Raw genomic sequence first — 20,307 nt, 5'->3', positions numbered from 1 at the left:
TGTTTTCTCCCTGGTACAGGACACGAAAGTGTACAGAGGATTTGAAATTGGAAGTGCTCACTATTTAGTCTTGAGCAGGATAAAACTGAATTTCATATTGAAAAGAATAACATGTAAGAAAGTTTTAAAGCGAATAAAAGTTGAGCATCTCTCAGATGTGAACTGTAGACTAAAATACACAAAAAGTGTTGAAGAAAAATGAAAAAGTTTGAAAACAGGAATCAAACCTTGGAGATTCAGTGGTAAAACTCTGAAGAAAACATTGATTGATTCTGCAAGAGAGGCATGTGGTGAGGTTGTCTGTAAGGATAAAAAAATCAGAAGTACCTGGTGGACACAGGAAGTTAAAGAGTCAGTGAAGGAAAAGAAGAAAGAATACCAAAAGTTCCTGTCAAATAAGTCAGCTTGTGCTCTTAGAGAATATTGAGACAAATGCAAGAATGCTAAACACTGTGTAAAACTAGCTAAACAAAAGTCATGGGAGGACTTTGGCAAGAATATAGAAAATAAATATCAAGAAGGTGGCAAAATATTCTGGAGGTTGTTGAAGAAGCTTAAGAATGGAGGAAAGAGTGCTGTAAAAGGAATTAGAGATGATAAAGGTGACATGAAAACAGGAGAAAAAGATATCTTTGAAGTATGGAGTAATTACTTTGAAAAACTGCTAAATGAAACAAGCAGTGATGACAGCACAGTGGTAAAAAACACTGACCAGGCATGCAGTCAGGAATACATATCCATACTTGAAGTAGAAAAAGCCATCAAAGGCTTGAAGTGTGGAAAGGCAGCAGGAGTAGATGATATTCGAACAGAAATGCTGAAGTATTTCTTATGGTGGTATAAAAGTCTTACAGTGGCTGCACTGCATAGTTCAGAAAGCCTGGATAGAGGGACGAATTCCGATGATTGGAGTAGAGCTCTCATAGTACCCATATATAAAAAAAGGGAAATAAAACTGAATGCGAGAATTACAGAGGTATTTCCCTACTGAGTGTTCCTGGCAAGATCTATGCAAGAATACTTGAGAAACGGTTGAGAAGAATTGTGAAAGAAAAGCTTGGTGAAGAACAAGCTGGATTCAGGCCAAATAGAGGCTGTCAGGATCAGATCTTCACTTTACGACAAATAGTCGAGAAAGTATGGGAATATAACAAAGATCTGTATTTAAGTTTTGTTGATCTGGAAAAGGCATATGACAAGGTGCCAAGACACAAGCTATTCAATACGCTGCAGTTGTATGGTGTGAATGGGGCATTATATCAAGCAATACTTAGTCTTTATTTGAGTTGTAACTCAGCAGTTAGAATTGAAGGAAGTACAGGAAGATGGTTTAATGTTAAATCTGGTGTGAGACAAGGATGTACATTATCCCCTCTGTTATTCATTATCTATATGGATCACATTATGAAGAAAAGTGGTATTAAACATGATATCAAAATTGGAGATGTTAATGTCAGCTCTTTGCTTTATGCGGATGATGTTATACTTCTAAATAAATCTGCTACGAGTCTGCAAGATTCTCTGACTAAATTGAATAGCTATTGTAATAGATATGGTATGATGGTCAGCAATAAAAAGAGAAAGACAATGAAAATAGGTAGAATCATTGAAAATGTCAACTGTGTTGTGAATGGAGAACCTGTGGAACAAATAAAACATTTCAGCTATTTAGGCACGATTTTTACTGAAGATGATAAATTAAATATAGAAATAGACAACAGAATCAGCAAAGCTGGTATATTGGGAAGTCAATTGAATAAATTCATATGGAGTAAGAGAGAAATTAGCCGGAACACTAAATTAGCTGTATACAAGACAGTGTTCAAACCAGTTTTAACTTATGGATCTGAGAGCTGGGTCAGAAGTAAAACACTTGACCAAAGACTAGAGACCACAGATATGAGAGTCCTGAGAAAGATTATAGGCGTGAACAGATGGCATCAATGGCAATATCATATTAAAAACGAGGATATTAGGAAAGAACTTGACATTGTCAGCATCCAGGAATGCGTTAGCAGAGCTAATCTCAGGTGGTATGGTCACTTAAACAGAATGGGCGAGGAAAGATTAGCAAAACAAGTGTTCTCTGCCAGGTTGGTAGCAAAACGACCCAGAGGAAGACCAAGATATAGGTGGATTGATACAGTACAAAGTGCTTTAGACGATAGAAATATAAGATATCATAATGTTGGAGTCTTGACAAGTAACAGACTGATTTGGAGGAAAATTGTAGATAGGAAATTAATAATGATGTAATTTTTTTCATGTAGTACTATCATATCCTGTACACCCCCTTGAGGGTACATGGCAGGAATTTGATGATGATGAACAATGGTGCCAAAAATGTTGTTGTGGTAGTGAGCTTAATGAGTGCAGGCAGCAACAAATCTGGCCACAGCAACTTTTATATAAAATATAAAAGTTGCTGTGGCCAGATGAATGGGGGGTATCAGCAGGATGGCTCTGACATACCCACATTTGCCCACAGCAAATCAAAAACTGATACCTTTATTAGTTTAATAAAAATTAAAACTTTGTTCAGTGATTATACACTTTTAATCGTTTACTTCCAACTTGATTATGTTTCCATATGTATTTGTAAATGTTTATGTAAATATAATATGTAAATATTGTATGTAAATGTAATATGTGTATGTATATGTTGTAAATGAATATGTAAATGTTGGTAATTCCCATATGCAAAAAAAAAAAAAAAAAAAAAAATACATAACTTAGTGGTCTGTAGAATTGTTTTAGGCATTTTACTGGTGCTTGGGCTTAGAAAGGTTAGAAATGCTGGTCTACGGTATCTTTGAGTGGGAAATTGGTAAATAAGGAGGAGACATCAAAACTGACCATTATGTCAGTGTGTTGGAGTGTGAGGTTTTTTATACTGGCTTTAAAGTGGGCTGAGTTTTTTTATGTGTGAAGGTGCGTTGCCAGCATATTGTGTGAGTATTTTGGCTAAATGTTCGGCTAATTTGCATGTGGATGAATCAATACCATCCACAATGGGAAGTAATGACATATTCTGTTTGTGGATTTTTGGTAATCCATAAATCTGGAAGAGGAGGGTTGTCTAGAGTCATAAGGTTTTAGTCTGTTTGTAAACTTTTTAAGGAGCCTATGGAGTGTTCTGATTTGTGTGCTGGTGGGATCATAATATATAGGGAGTTAGGTAGAACGACTGGCAAGCTTACTGATTGGGTTAAAACCACAATGGCTCATTGGAAAACCCTTATCTGCTCTGGTGATTATTATTCTGTAGCTACTTTTTATCTCTTAAAGAGCTTCAAATTCTTTTTTTTGCTTGCTTTTACAAAAACCTATATAACAAATATACATTCACCAGAAGTCACACCGCCTGCTTTCCCAACAATGTGGGATCATAAAAAGTCTATATAACAGGGCAAAAGTAATCAGTTCAGATAACAGTGAACTACTAAACTTGACCATATCCATAACACTTTCTTAGCCAATGGCTAAAACCTCCAGAAAATCCAAAAAATATTAAAACCATTTAACTACAACCCTCCCCTACTCCTCAAAACAGAGATTAATCAAAAATCTATCACCATTCCATATATCTTGGGTACATTCAAAAAAACTAAAGGAAATCAAAAATCTGAAGGAAATATGATCATAAAACTAGTTACAGACCACATCCCTAGACCTACCAGTATACTAGGTCCCTTGCAGTTGCAAACTGTCCTACCACAACCAAACAGGCAGGAATGTCAATATATCCGAAAACAAGGACTACATCTGGTTCCACCAATACAGCCATTCAAGACTTGTTGATTATGCCTTGGATATCCACCACAGGATACACTAGAAGAAACTACTTTATTTAACCACAGCAAATACAAGTATGAAAGACTATACATCGAATCTACCTCAGCTCTGAAACTCTCCAAACCACAACGAATTTGGGTGCATTGAGACTGCCCCAAATTTGGGAAGCTTACATTTTAAGATCATCCTTTAAGTAAGCAAAGTTTTCATATTAAGTATCTTCACAACTACACTACTTATATATAAAGCCTGTTGATTTTGCAACTGCATCTTTATTGCTGTATCTCAATATTGTCTCATAATGCACCGTATTATGAGGAACATATGACCCTTGAAAACATATGACTTTTGCATTGATGCACACACAGTATATTCTGGAGTCTGGCTTCCTCTGATGAAACCTTAATAAAGTTTTAAAACGGTCTGGATAGTGACCCATCCTATAATGCATTCAATATACACTTCCAAAAAAGGTAGCATGCAACACATAATGGGAAAATACTGAGTCAATTGATGTGAAGTCATCTGCCTCTATATACAAGCAGTCTGGTTGTGAAGATACTTCACATAGAAGCTTTGTTTGCTTACACTTCTGTAAAGGATTAAACAAGAAGAGAATTTCTGCAAATTATAATTTACTTTTTAACTAAATAAAATAAAAAAAATCTACTCAAATGGCAGCTGAGCCTTCTGGTTCTTTGCCAAAGCTATTGCCACAACTTCTGTTCTTTCTTGCTTCCAATCCTTTGTTTCTCTCTGTCTCTCACTACCAGAGAGTAATAGTGTAGCAACAAAGATAGGGCTGATCACATAGGGCACTATTATAATATGGGTTTTAAAACTTCTCATGTGCATATAGTTAATATACACTGCTTGGAAAGAAGTCACCGGACATATAACTATTTAACGAGTCATGTCCACTAAAAGAAAGGATAACGAGTCGTGTTTGTAGCTGGTATAAATTGGAGGAATACGATGCTCCCAAGCCAGTGCAACTGTGTCTGAGTGAAATATCAGTGAGAAGAGAACTGATAGAATTGGAAAAGACGTGATTGGATGCCATGTTGCAGGCCGGTCTGTTCACCAAATTGTTGACAAATTGGACCATCCCAGATCAACAATCAGTGATACCATACTGAGATGGGAGAGTAGGGAGTCAACTGCATGTGCTACCTGCAGTGGATGATCCACCACACTCACCGAACATGACCGTAGGACTTTGTAGTACCCTACGTCATGTTCCGTGAGTGTGGTGGATCATCCACTGCAGGTAGCACATGCAGTTGACTCCTTACTCATTTGTCAAAAATTCATTGAATGCAGAGTTCCAGGCATAAGCACCAAGAATATAATTTCTTGGTATCTTTAATTATAGTATAACCAAGTGGAAAAACAACAACTATCTCTAATCCAGAGTATTTTAATGATAAGGCGTGATACCTTTTGGCTACTCATATACGTAAACATGACTTCTGCATTACTTTTACCTTAGTATCACCTCTGGGTCTAGCTCCCACTGATGAGACCTTAATAAAGGTCAAAATCAGTCTGGATAGTGACTCTTCCCATAGTGCATAGCATTATACATGTCTGTAAGGATATGTGCTTTGCATTATGGGATACTAAGGCAAGTGATGTGAAGTCATTAGCTTCTTTATACGAGTTGTCCCAGTCCTGAAAATAGTTCAGGTGCAAACTTGTTTGAACCTGAACTATTTTTATAGTTCAGGTGCAAATTTTATAATTTGCACCTGAACTATAAAAACCACTATCTAACCACTTGGTTATACTATAAATTATAAATTTTATAATTTATAGTATAACCAAGTGGAAAAACTTACAACATAGTTACAGGCATGGATTGTAAAATGAATCTGCACAAAAACATTCAGAACAGATACTCATGACATGTTTTTTCATGGCAGGATTGCAACATGCAAGCCCCACGTTACTCAAACCAACATGCAGTTATCTTCAGTGGTGCAAAAAGCATGTAAAGTGGGACATGGCAACTTGGAAAGCTGTGCTATGGAACAACGAATTGTACTACACCCTCTACTGAGCAGACGGACGGGTGTGGCAGATGCAAGGTGAATGACTCTTACCAGAGGTTTTAACCCCAAATATGAAATTTGAGGGTGCTTAAAGGTCAACTGGATACTAAACGAACGATGATGGGCTGAAATTTGGGATTTAGCTGACCAAATTCAATTCTTATTGGCTTAAACCAAAATATAACATGATGGCACAACATGACAACATTTCATGCCGGCTGGAGAGTCGCCCGGTTAAACAAACTCCCCGCAATTTTTGCCAGGGAACCAGGGCAAACAGCAAAAAGTCAGCTACTGGAACAAATCCTAAAACATGCTCAAACTCAACATCACCAGAGTCCAAGATCAGTACTCAACATAAGAAGGCTGAATGGCAAAGAAATGGAGCTAGATGAGGAATTGGATAAGTACCAGATCGACATAATAGGGGTGACTGAAACAAAAAAAGGCAAAAACTGGTGAGATCTTCCTGAGCAATAAATATAAAATGCTATATGCAGACAATGAAATCAAGGAAAGAAGGAGTAGCCATAGTATTCAACACTAAATATGAGGTTAATCTTCTTAAATGCAGGCAGTCTCAAGTAGAGTGATGTGGGAAAATAAGAGAATGGGAAACTGGACAATGAGACTTATTAGTGCCTATGGTCCCAAAGAAGTTTCTATTAAGGTAGAAGTGGAGTTCCAGGAATACTTTTCAAGTATTCCTGAAATGAGGATAAGGTGATTAGTCCTATGCCTTCCAGTGTTGTTGCGTGTGTTCATGGGGCCGGTTTGCCTCTTCTGGGAGATGAAAAACCATAGTTTCTAGATGAAAAAACCCTTTACCTCCATATGAGACTGGCTAACTCACCTTTCATTGAAAGAGACCAGATAAAGGTTCCTCATGTCAGTGACGGGAATCGAACCCAAGTCTTTCTGCCCAAATGGCTTTGTCTATACCGACTGAGTTATAGAGGCTCTGTGTCTAACCAGTGAGTGTTATTTTTCTTAAGTATTTAATTAAATGCTGTATTTCTTTCTGACTGAATCTCCATGTCTATGCTCCATATGTTGCCATAGATATAATAATGGTTTTATAGTTTTAGGATTTTTTGAGAAGCTGTTATTTTTCCACATTTAGTTTATTTATATCAGACCATCATATGTTAAGTCTGTATTTTACTATTTTTGTGTTGTCAAAGTCATAAGAAATGAGACTGCAAAAACATTCAAATTGCATTTTTGAAAATTATGGAGACAACTACCGTGTTTGAATAAAAACTAAAACTTTAGTTTAATATAACTAAAATCTACAATTCGACGTTTCGACCTTTATGTCAAGGTCATCTCCTGGAGCCTACAAATATACACAAGAAACAAGCTACAGAAACAATACTACCAATACTAACTATACTACAAACTCCTAAAACTAAAACTATAAAACCATTATTATATCTATGGCAACATATGGAGCATAGACATGGAGATTCAGTCAGAAAGAAATACAGCATTTAATTAAATACTTAAGAAAAATAACACTCACTGGTTAGACACAGAGCCTCTATAACTCAGTCGGTATAGACAAAGCCATTTGGGCAGAAAGACTTGGGTTCGATTCCCGTCACTGACATGAGGAACCTTTATCTGGTCTCTTTCAATGAAAGGTGAGTTAGCCAGTCTCATATGGAGGTAAAGGGTTTTTTCATCTAGAAACCAGAGCAGAGCAGCTTTGCTAGTTCTGTAGTATATTTCCCATATTTAATTTGGCAATATTCAAAATGGTGTTGAAAACTAAGACATGTTACTCATAAATATTGAGCAATACGTCTATCTTTCAACTGTAAGTCAGCAGTTAGAATTGAAGGAAAATGGTCTGATGCTAAATCAGGTGCAAGACAAGGGTAAAAATGACCTCCACTGTTATTCATCATTTATATGGATCACATTATGAAGGAAAGTGGTATTAAACCTGATATTGGAAATATTAATCTCAGCTGGTGGTATTAAATCTGATATTGGAAATATTAATCTCAGCTGGTCACTTTATGCAATTGATGTTATACTGCTAAATGTATACACCAGCCTGTTTGGCTGAGTGGATAGAGTATCTGTTCTCCAACCAACAGGCTACAGGTTCTAATTCCACTATACACATGGATGTTTGTGATTGTCTTTAGGTGAAAGATGAATTTCATCACCCCATGTGAGACCACTGCCCCACATTGGAGGCCTGAAGACTTGAAAAGTTCCATGTTTGGTCTCTAGAGAAGGATTTCTGGACTCTGTAAAAAATAGACTAAACACACAAAAATATATATAAAAATGAATTTAAAAAAACAGAAAAAATCCTTAGCCTTCCCATGGTACCAAATGTACAATAGGTTTACAAATAACCTTTCATGGGTGGAAGCAACATAAAAATAATAATAAATAAATCCATCACAAATGTGCAGAATTCCCCAAGTCACAACTGTTGTATAGAAAGCTAAGCCTGAGTATAAAGAAACTGGATCTATAAGCTAAAGACAACCCAAAAGAATTCTATCATCACTCTGTAAGTAAAAGAAAGAATAACTTCTACTGAATGCAGATGATATGCAGGTAAGACGCAGAAGAGACCGTTCAACTAATGAGTTCCCATTTTCCTAAAAGCTATGAACCTGGTTTATGCAACATTGCACCCACTGCTACCTCTTCACCAAGTGAAGGAACTCAGGTGTATGAGGAGGAGAAACTACAGCTGTTGCACAAACTTAATAAGAATTTGGTAACAGGAACAGATGGGCCAGCAGGAAAGCTAAAAGCATGTTCAGTTAAACTGGCTATTCCTTTGACAAGGCTATGAGTCGGAGAATAGGGATGATTCTGCAGGAGTGAAAAGAATGTATGGTAACCCCATCTTGTAAAGACCATTTTTTACAATGGTCTTTACAAGGTTTGTTCCTGATTTACATTCATGTGTAAATTAGGCTACAGAATAGGTTGGTTACTCCTTATTTCTGGAGGTATTCTATGTCTGTAGAAGCATGTGTTCAAGGGGCCGGTTTGCTTGTTTGCGGGAGGAAAAACCCCAGATAAACTGGGGAGAAAAACCCTGCAGTCCATGCCCAAGACTGGCTAACTTGGCTTTGTCTGAGAAAGATCCTTAAGCTCCTCACGTCAGTGACAGGAATCAAACGCAGGATACTCCTTTCCCAGGCATGTGATTGCAGAGAGCGTAACCACTCAGCTAACCGCTTGTTACTCATAACAATTATTTTTCAGGAAATAACGTATACTACAATATTAATTATAAAAGCTTTAATTAATATTTTCCTATATTTTGGCAGTCTGCGCCTAGTGGACCTTTGCGCTTCACAACCACATGACTGGGGAAGGAGTGTCCTAGGTTCGATTCCCGTCGATGACGTAAGGAGCTGAAGGATCTTCCTCAGCCATAGCCAAGTTAGCCGGTCTTGGGCATGGACAGCAGGGTTTTTTCCCGCCAGTTTACCTGGCGTTTTTCATCCTGCAAGCAGGCAAACCGACCCTGTGAACACATACAGGGATACAGCCAGGAATACTTCGAGGCATAGGGGGTGACCATTCTATCCTCGTATTTCGGTTATGAAATCCAAGCATGCTTGGAGGGTTGTGGGCCTTAAAGGCCTGTTAAAGCCATTGAGATAGATAGATATATTTCAGCAGCATTACACTGTCAATCAAGGACACAAAAAACAATGAGATGTGCACACAGGCACTAACACTGGACAAATGAGATTGAAGAAAGGCAGCCAATGGTAGTGGACTAAACTGGGTAGTCTTGGGCAGTGGGCTGATGAGCTGAAGATTAATTCATGCTTCCCAAAGACTGATGTATCCAGCTATTAATACATTTTTGAAAAGTTGGTTAGGGCTCACACAAAGAAATGGGTTGACAGAGAATTTACTTTGTAATGAACAGCATGGGTGTACTAAGGGAAGGTCATGTCAACATTCTATAATGATGTTACTATTGAGTTAAACCAGGAGAATGGATATGCCATGATACTTTTTGATTTTTGCTAAGGCTTTTGAAAGAATACAACATGGAAAATCATTGCATAAATTGGAGAATATATGATTGGATTATAAAATACTGGCATGGATAAGAGGACAGCTGACATCAAAAAGAGTGGTATATGGAACATATGAGTCTACAGACAGATTGCACTGTTATTCAATCTTTACATTAATGTCAGTGGGAAGGATTTGAAAGGTGACATACATCTGTTTACTGATGGTGATAGGGTAATCTGAAATGTGACAGACATGCAAGCAGATTGATTTGAACCAGCTGGAATTATGGGCATGTGAAAATGGCTATTAGTTCAATGTCAGTAAATGTAATTTCATGCACATTGGTGTAATTATATATCCAATACCGTACTATATTGGTGGGATTATTTAAAAGAAACTAATTAAGCTAGGGATTTTGGAGTTTTAGTAGAGAGGAAGTTAAAGTTCAGGGGCAATATAGAAAAGAATGCAAATACAACTCAGAGGACAACTGCAATGTCGAACTAAATCTTGACATGTATAGATAAGAAAGTCATTTTGCCTCTATACAAGGCCTTGATATGACCTCACTTGGACTGTTGTATATGGAGTGTGGTCTCTTATTTTCTGTGATAATTCTGATACAGTGGAAAGAGTGCAGAGGAGCATGTTAAAAACAGTATAAGAATTGTGGAATACAGATTATAAAGACAAACTGAGAATTCATACACTGCAGATGCTAGCACAAGATAAAGAGTGGTGATATTATCGATATTTACAAACTTATGAAAGAATCATACAGGATATCAGTAAATATAATTTTTCATTTCATGGAGGATGAAAGAGCATTCTTGGAAATTCAAAATGAATGCTGTCAAGAAGCAGATGAGAACTAGATTCTTCTCACATAGAGTGGTGCATGACTGGAATGGACTGCCATTGGATGCTGTGTGAGAGTAGTGAAATGAATTCCAGAACAGGTATGACAGATTTTGCAGGTAGTATATGTTGCCTCCCTCGATGAGTCTCTGACTCCTTTGAGGTCTCTCTAATAATAATAAATTGAATAACGACTGAAATAAATTTGGTATGAAAATCAGCAGTAAAGACTATAAAAATAGGCAGAAACATTGAAAACATCAACTGCATTCTGAATGGAGAACCTATGAACAAGTAGGACATTTCAGCTATTTAGGGACAATATTTAGTGAAGACAGCAAAATAAATAAATAAATATACAAAGAATTAGCAAAGCTTGAATGGTGGAAGGTCTGCATAAATTTATAATGGAATCAGAGAGAAATTAAGTCAAAACATTAAATTAGCTGTATACAATACAGTGCTCAAACCAATTTTGGATCTGTGAGCTGGATGAAAAATAAAACACTTGATCAAAGACTGGAGACTACAAATATGAGAGTTCTGAGAAAGTTTAGGAGAGTGAACATCAATGGTAGTATCATATTAAAAATGAGTATATTAGGAAAGAACGTGACATTGTTAGCATTCAGGAAAGTGTTATCAGAGCTAATCTCAGATGCAATGGTCACTTAAACAGAATAGGAATAAATATTTAGCAAAACAAATGTTCTTCACAAGGATAGCAGAAAAAAAGACCCAGAGGAAGTCCAAGATCTAGATAATCGATACAGTAGAAGTGCCTTAGAAGACCAAAATCCAAGATCCAAGTCCTGATAGATAACAGACTAATTTGGAGAAAAATTGTCAACGGGAAGTTAGTAATGATGTAACCTTTTCATGTAGTACTATCGTAACAGTTTGATTAAGTTGTCTAAGAGTGTGGTAAGGGTGGACTAACTATGTTCTTTACTTGGAGAGTGGTGAAGTGAATGAGTGGAATAGATTGCCAAAGGTAGTTGTGAGTGTCCCAACAGTAAATAGGTTTAATGAGATGTATGATAGGAATTGTGTTAAGGAATAGAGTTGGTCTCCCACAATGAGTCTTTTGAATTCTTGAAGTACTCATATAAATAATAACAACAATAATATTCTGTACATCCCAGAAGGTAAATGTCAGACATTTTTTGACATAATTAATTGTAACATTTTGAACAGTTTTTCTCTTGTGGTACCTTACCATATGCATTTTGCAGATCTATAAAATTTTCATACAGATTCTTTTTATATTCCTATGATTTCTCATGTATAAAGTAAAAATCTGATCTTGATAACTCCTATTTGGCCATATTCTTCTCCAAATTTCCCCTTTCACAGTTAATGCCTTTCCTCAAGTATGTTTGCAAAAATCTTATCAGGAACATTTAGAAGAGAAATTCCTCTATAATTATCAAATTCCATTTTATAACTTTTTAATGCAAACAATGAGAGCTTTACTCCAATATGGAATTTGACCAACATTAAAACTTATATACTATCATACAGAAGTTAGTGATGATGTAATCTTTTCATGTATTACTATCATAGTATCTTGTATACTGCCTCCTCCCTCTACAGATCAGGAATATTATGAAGTTGATCTAGATGTATTTTTTTTCATTATCAAGTACATGATTTAAATTTTTCTTCTTTAATTTATACCTTTGTCATATTTTGTGGGTGAAAAACAACAATAGCCATGAGATCGCCTTGCAGATTTGAACGAACAATCAAATTTCTCCAATGGCCACCATCATCAAAATGAATACAAGCAGGAAGAGAAGACTGCTGTATGTGTTCTTGGAATGTCTATAATACAGAAAGAAATGACTTCACTTTAAAAAAACACAACATAACAAATGCACAATCATTTCAAAAAGTATGTTTTTTTTTTTAAATAAAAAAAAAAAAAATCTTGCCATAATTTTCTACATCTTCATGACATTGACATTTAAGGAAGTATTGCAGCAAGTTATGGCTACTTTTAATGTAAATTATTAGAGCCAAAATTTGATTGCGTATAATTCCATTATAGTTTGAATCAGTCCACACTATTTTATTTCATTACCAAATTCAAAGTTTAAAATTTAATTAATAAACTAGAGCATTTGAATATAACCAAAATGCCACCAAAAAGTGTTGATTTTGAACAATATGCATATTCATTAGATTCCTTACTTCAGTTTAATCATCCTCAAATTATTCTGCAATAATTACAAATATTTGTCACTGATCCCAATTTACCAGGTCATCTGTATTATGATTCATTACGATTTATGATATATACTGTCATTTCTCAAACTATTAATTTCCATTGCCAATGGATCACTTCATAGTAGAAAAATTTGGCAACACAAAATTATAAATATGAATAGAGGACAAGGGAGGGATGCATATATAGTAGTATATTTAGATTTCACAAAGGCTTTCAACAGATTGCCACATGACAAACTAGTAGTTAAATTGGAAAAGACGGGATTGGATAGTAGATAGTGCACTAGATTGGAGATTGGATTCTGATAGGTATCAACAGGTTGTGAATGGGGGGGGGGGTGATATCCCAGAAGAGGAAAGTCACTAGTGGTGTGCCCCATGGATTTGTTTTGAGGCCATTGCTGTTTAATTTGTATGTAAATGATAATGAAAAGTGCTTAAATGGTGATATACAATTGTTTGCAGATGATGCAAAGTTTGGGAAAGTTATGAGAAGTAGAGCAGATGTTGCAGCTTTGCAAGAGAATCTAAATAGATCGTCTAAATGGGCGATTATGTGTGTGAGGATGTAAGTTACATGTGGCAAAGTGTAAAGTTTCAAATTTTGAGAGGCAAAGATGGGATGCAGAGTATAGGATTGGCAGGAATATTTTAGACAAGGTGGAGAAGATGAAAGATCTGAGGGTGATGATGGATAGGGACTTGAGGACAACACAGCAGGCTATGGAATGATGTGTTCTCCATTACACTCATACAGGAGAACATTGATGTATACACAAGTAAATATGCTATGATTCAATTTGTACAAGGTTTTGATCAGGCCTCATATGGATTACTGTGCACAGATTTGGTCACCTGATTTTCAAAAGGGTGATGAGTTATTGGAGAGCATTCAGAGACGATCGACTACGTCAGTTTCTGGTCTCGAGAATGTGGAATATTAGGACATTGAGAGAATGAAAATTACAGAGCATAATAGATAGAAGGAAGAGAGGAATATGATTGCGATGCATAAGTTGGTAAATGGTAATTACCAGATTAATACGGATGAGATTTTTCATAAATATCAAATTTTATTTGATATTTAAGGGTCAAAGCTGTATAACTGAGAGGAGACCTCCACATAGCCTTTAAAGGAATGCGGAGAACCAACCAGGGCTTCTAACCTAATGTCCAATCCTCACATTCTCATGGTACACCCTGTTGGGTATCTACTTGGATACTGAACGAACGAGGATGGACTAGCAATTTGGGATTTAGCCGATCAAATTGTATTCTTATTGGTTAAACCAAAATAAAAAATGATGGTACAACATAACAGAATTTCATGCCAGCTGGTGCGTTGCCCAGTTAAACAAGGCCCCCCGTTGTTTTTGCCAAGAAACCAGGGCGAACAGCGAAAAGTCAGCTACTGGAACAAATTTGAAAAAACATCCCAACTGAACATCACCACAGTTAAAGATCGATACTGTAAACATATGAAGCCTGAATGGCAAAGAAATGGAGCTAGCTGAGGAATTAGATAAGTACTAGATCGACATAATAGGGGTGACTGCAACAAAAAAGACAAAACTGGTGAGATCTTTCTGAGCAATAAATACAAAATGTTATATTCAGGAAATGACAACCAAGGAAAAGAAGGAGTGGCCATAGTATTCAACACAAAATACAAGGATGATCTTTCTTGAATGGCAGTCAGTTTCAAGTAGAGTGATGTGGGCAAATATGAGAATGGGGAACTGGAAAATGAAACTTATTTGTGCCTATGGTCTCACAGAAGGTTCTAATAAGGTAGAAGTGGAGGAATTTTTTTGAGGCTTTAGAAAAAGCAACTAACACAATGAAACATGAAAACTTGGCCCTTGTTGGGGATCTAAATAGCAGAGTAGGAAATGATTGTCAGATATACAAAAATATTTTGGGAAAATTTGGAGAAAAGAGCAAAGCTAATAATAATGGCAAATATCTGTTGGATTTCTGCTCAGGACATGGACTGGTTATTACTAACACCATGTTCCAACGTAAAAATGTGCACAAATTCACATGGAGAGAAGAGGCAAGGAATAAGAAAAGTCTCATTGACTGTGTTATTGTTGATAGTGATGTTTTCTCCCTGTTGCAGGACACCAGAGTGTACAGAGGATGTGAAATTGGAAGTGATCACTATTTAGTCTTGAGCAGGACAAAATTGAATTTCATATTGAAAAGAATAACATGTAAGAAAGTTTTAAAGTGAATAAAAGTTAAGCAGCTCTCAGATGTGAACTGTAGACTAAAATACACAAAGATTATAGAAAAAAAATGAAAGAGTTTGAGAACAGGAATCAAACCTTGCAGATTCAGTGGCAAACTCTGAAGAAAATATTGATTGATTCTGCCAGAGAGGCATGTAGTGAGATTGTCTGCAAGGATAAAAAAATTAGAACTCCATGGTGGACACAGGAAGTTAAAGGCAGTGAAGGAAATGAAGTAAGCATATCAAAAGTTCCTGTCAAATAATTCAGCTTGTGCTCTTTAGAGAATACAGAGACAAATGCAAGAATGCTAAACACTGTGTAAAACTAGCTGAACAAAAGTCATGGGAGGACTTTGGCAAGAATATAGAAAATAAATATCAAGAATGTGGCAAAATATTCTAGAGGTTGTTGAAGAAGCTTAGGAATGGATGAAAGAGTGCTGTAAAAGGAGTTAGAGATGATAAAGGTGACATGAAAATGGGAGAAAAAGATATCCTTGAAGTATTTAGTAATTACTTTGGCAGTGATGACAGCACAATGGTAAAAAAAACTGACCAGGCATACAGTCACGAATACATATCCATACTTGAAGTAGAAAAAAGCCATCAAAGGCTTAAAATGTGGAAAGGCAGCAGGAGAAGATGATATTTGACCAGAAATGCTTAAGTATGTGGTATAAGAGTCTTACAGTGGCTGCACTGCATAGTTCAGAAAGCCTGGAGAGAGGGATGAATTCCCAATGATTGGAGTAGAGCTCTCATAGTACCCATATATAAAAAGAGAAATAAAACTGAATGTGAGAATAGAGGTATTTCCCTACTGAGTGTTCCTCGCAAGATCTATGCAAGTATACTAGAAAAACGGTTGAGTAGAATTGTGGAAGAAAAGCTTGGTGATGAACAAGCTGGATTCGGGCCAAATAGAGGCTGTCAGGATCAGATCTTCACTTTACGTCAAATAGTCGAGAAAGCATGGGAATATAACAGACATCTGTATTTACGTTTTGTCGATTTGTAAAAGGCATATGGCAAGGTGCCAAGAGAGAAGCTATTCAATACGCTACAATTATATGGTGTCAATGGGGCATTATATCAAGCAATACTTAGTCTTTATTTGAGTTGTAAGTTGGCAGTTAGAATTGAAGGAAGTACAGGAAGTTGGTTTAATGTTAAATCTGGTGTGAGACAAGGATGTACATTATCCCCTCTATTATTCATTATCTATATGGATCACATTATGAAGGAAAGTAGTATTAAACAGGATATCAAAATTGGAGATGTTAATGTCAGCTCTTTGCTTTATGCAGATGATGTTATACTTCTAAATAAATCCGCTACAAGTCTGCAAGATTCTCTGACTAAATTGAATAACTGTTGTAATAGATATGATATGAAGGTCAGCATTAAAAAGACAAAGACGATGAAAATAGGTAGAATTGTTGAAAATGTCAACTGTGTTGTGAACGGGGAACCTGCGGAATAAGTAAAACATTTCAGCTACTTAGGCACGATTTTTAGTGAAGATGGTAAATTAAATATCGAAATAGACAATAGCATCAACAAAGCTGGTATGGTAGGAAGTCAATTGAATAAATTCATATGGAATAAAAGAGAAATTAGTGAGAACACTAAATTAGCTGTATAAAGGACAGTGTTCAAACCAGTTTTAACTTATAGATCTGAGAGCTGGGTCAGAAGTAAAACACTTGACCATAGACTAGAGACCACAGATATGAGAGTCCTGATAAAGATTATAGGCGTGAACAGATCGCATCAATGGCAATATCATATTAAAAACGAGGATATTAGGAAACAACTTGACATTGCAAACATCCAGGAATGTGTTAGCAGAGCTAATCTTAGGTAGTATGGTCACTTAAACAGAATGGGCAAAGAAAGATTAGCAAAACAAGTGTTCTCTGCCAGGTTGGCAGCAAAACGACCCAGAGAAAGACTAAAATATAGGTGGATTAATATGGTGCAAAGTGCCTTAGCCGATAGAAATATAAGATCTGATAATGTTGAAGTCTTGACAAGTAACAGACTGATTTGGAGGAAAATTGTAGATAGGAAGTTAGTAATGATGTAATTTTTTTCATGTAGTACTATTAATACCTGTACACCCCTTGAGTGTACATGGCAGGAATTTGATGATGATGATATATTGTGAATGGGCTGATAGTTATTTAATTTAATTGCTTAATTACTTGTGTCACTGGTATTTTGTTGCATGCTTAAGAAAATGTCCTAAAGAAAGTTTGCTCTAAAGTGTTTAACTTAGAAAGGAGTAACAAATAGCATTTCATTAGTATACAATTTGTATAATGTTTCAGCATAAATAAACATGTTTGTTTTATTTACAAAGTGTGCCACTTGATCTCTTATGCAATGTACTGTTCTAAATAAACACGATCCTGTGAGCGGGAAGTATAAAATTAGGTACAAATTAAAGTTATGAGTTAGCCACAACTGTGAATAAATATTGAGAATGGCCTTAGTATAAAAAGCGAACTTTACTGGAAATATTGATATTTCTTATGCAGCAAGGAGACATGTACTGGTGCAGTCTTTAATCTAAATAAATTTCTAGAGATCTCCGGTATAAGGAAGGAATACTGAAGGTAGAGCAAAAGAGATGAAAGTTAACAGAGTATATGAAAGGAAAAGATAAAGTTAAAAGGAGGATTAACTAAGATTAATGAAAGAATAGAGATATAGAAGTAAGGTATAATAATAATAAATCATCATCATCATCATCAAATTCCTGCAATGTACCCGAAAGGGGTGTACAGGATATGATAGTACTACATGAAAAATTTACATCATTACTAACTTCCTATCTACAATTTTCCTCCAAATCAGTCTGTTACTTGTCAAGACTCCAACATTATCAGATCTTATATTTCTATCGTCTAAGGCACGTTGTACCGTATCAATCCACCTATATCTTGATCTTCCTCTGGGTCGTTTTCCTGCCAACTTGGCAATAAACACTCGTTTTGCTAATCTTTCCTCACCCATTCTGGTTACGTCACCACACCACCTGAGATTAGCTCTGCTAACGCATTCCTGGATGCTAACAATGTCAAGTGCTTTCCTAATATCCTCGTTTTTAATACGATATTGCCATTGACGCCATCTGTTCATGCCTATAATCTTTATCAGGACTCTCATATCTGCGGCCTCTAGTCTTTGGTCAAGTGTTTTACTTCTGACCCAGCTTTCAGATCCATAAGTTAAAACTGGTTTGAACACTGTCCTTTATACTGCTAATTTAGTGTTCCCACTAATTTATCTCTTATTCGATGTGAATTTATTCAATTGACTTCCTACTATACCAGCTTTGTTGATTCCATTGTCTATTTCCATATTTAATTTACCATCTTCATTAAAAATCGTGCCTAAGTAGCTGAAATGTTTTACTTGTTCCACAGGTTCCCCGTTCACAACACAGTTGACATTTTCAACAATTCTACCTATTTTCATTGTCTTTGTCTTTTTAATGCTAACCTTCATACTATATCTATTACAACAGTTATTCAATTTAGTCAGAGAATCTTGCAGACTTGTAGCGGATTTATTTAGAAGTATAATATCGTCCACACAAAGCAAAGAGCTGACATTAACAACTCTAATTTTGATATCATGTATAATACCACTTTCCTTCATAATGTGATCCATATAGATAATGAATAACAGAGGGGATAATGTACATCCTTGTCTCACACCAGATTTAACATTAAACCATCTTCCTGTACTTCCTTCAATTCTAACTGCTGACTTACAACTCAAATAAAGACTAAGTATTGCTGGATATAATGCCCCATTGACACCATATAACTGTAGTGTATTGAATAGCTTCTCTCTTGGCACCTTGTCATATGCCTTTTCCAAATCGACAAAACTTAAATAGAGATATTTGTTATTTACTAATTTAATAAGCCGAAAGGCTATTTTACCGGCGAATATGTTCATATAAAGGGGGATAGTTACCAGCTATTAAAACATAAAGGGATTTACTATCTGGGTACGAAACTCGGATCTAAATCCATAGAGTTTCATGCCGAAAAAACTATCGGCAGGCCCAAGTGTAAATGATAACTTGGGTAGTACAACACCATGGCAACTCCGTGCAAAGGTGGAGCAAGCTCCCTCACCTACTTTAATATTCTCTCATAATGTAAAATCCAGCTCCTAAGATATGTATATATATTGTTTTACATTATGAGAAGAGGTCACTACCTAGACTGGTTTCAACCTTTTTTGAGGTCTCATCAAATATATGATAGTAGAGGTATGTAACTTCATGTTCACTTAAAACCTTGATAATCCAGGTCTACCTACTCACTGATGAGACCTCAAAAAAAAGGTTGAAACTGGTCTGGGTAGTGACCTCTTCTCATAATGTAAAACAATACATACATCACTTAGGAGCTGGCTTTTACATTATGAGAGAAAATTAAAGTTAGTGAGGGAGATTGCTCCACATTTGCATGGAGTTGCCCTGGTGTTGTATTACCCAAGTGATCATTTACACTTTGGCCTGCCGATATTTTTTTTCGGTACGAAACTGTATGGATTTTGATGCATTTCGATCCGAGTTTCATACCCAGCTATTAAAACATAAAGGGATATACCATCCTCCTTTCTATTAGATCTTTGTTATATTCCCATGATTTCTCCACTATTTGTCATAAAGTGAAGATCTGATCCTGACAGCCTCTATTTAACCTGAATCCAGCTTGTTCTTCATCAAGCTTTTCTTCCACAATTCTTCTCAACTGCTTCTCAAGTACACTTGCATATATCTTACCAGAAACGCTCAGTAGGGATATACCTCTGTAATTCTCACATTCAGTTTTATATATAGGTACTATGAGAGCTGTACTAAAATCATTGGGAATTCGTCCCTCTGTCCAGGCATTCTGAACTATGCAGTGCAGCCACTGTAAGACTTTTATACCACCATACTTCAGCATTTCTTGTTGAATATCGTCTACTCCTGCTGCTGCCTTTCCACATTTCAAGCCTTTGATGGCTTTTTCTCCTTCCAGTATGGATATGTATTCCTGACTGCATGCCTGGTCAGTGTTTTTTATCACTGTGCTGTCA

The 20,307-nt window shown here is 36.1% G+C and overlaps 1 protein-coding gene across 1 annotated transcript in view; it reads right to left on the bottom strand.

The window, feature by feature from the left end:
• Window positions 1–20,307, bottom strand: part of LOC150096445 (tRNA (uracil-5-)-methyltransferase homolog B-like) — a 261,744-nt gene that overhangs the window by 145,012 nt on the left and 96,425 nt on the right. The window contains exon 7 of the mRNA XM_090409068.1: window positions 12,408–12,554. Coding sequence (XP_090265194.1) covers window positions 12,408–12,554 — 147 coding nt within the window. The remainder of the gene's footprint in view (window positions 1–12,407; window positions 12,555–20,307) is intronic.

This window comes from Typopeltis vanoorti, chromosome 19 (genome assembly GCF_054136105.1).
Source record: "Typopeltis vanoorti isolate ZY-2024b chromosome 19, IOZ_Tvanoo_1.0, whole genome shotgun sequence".
NCBI classification, from domain to species: domain Eukaryota; kingdom Metazoa; phylum Arthropoda; class Arachnida; order Uropygi; family Thelyphonidae; genus Typopeltis; species Typopeltis vanoorti.
Note: the sequence above shows the minus strand (reverse complement) of the source record. Positions and strands in the feature narration are given on the sequence as shown.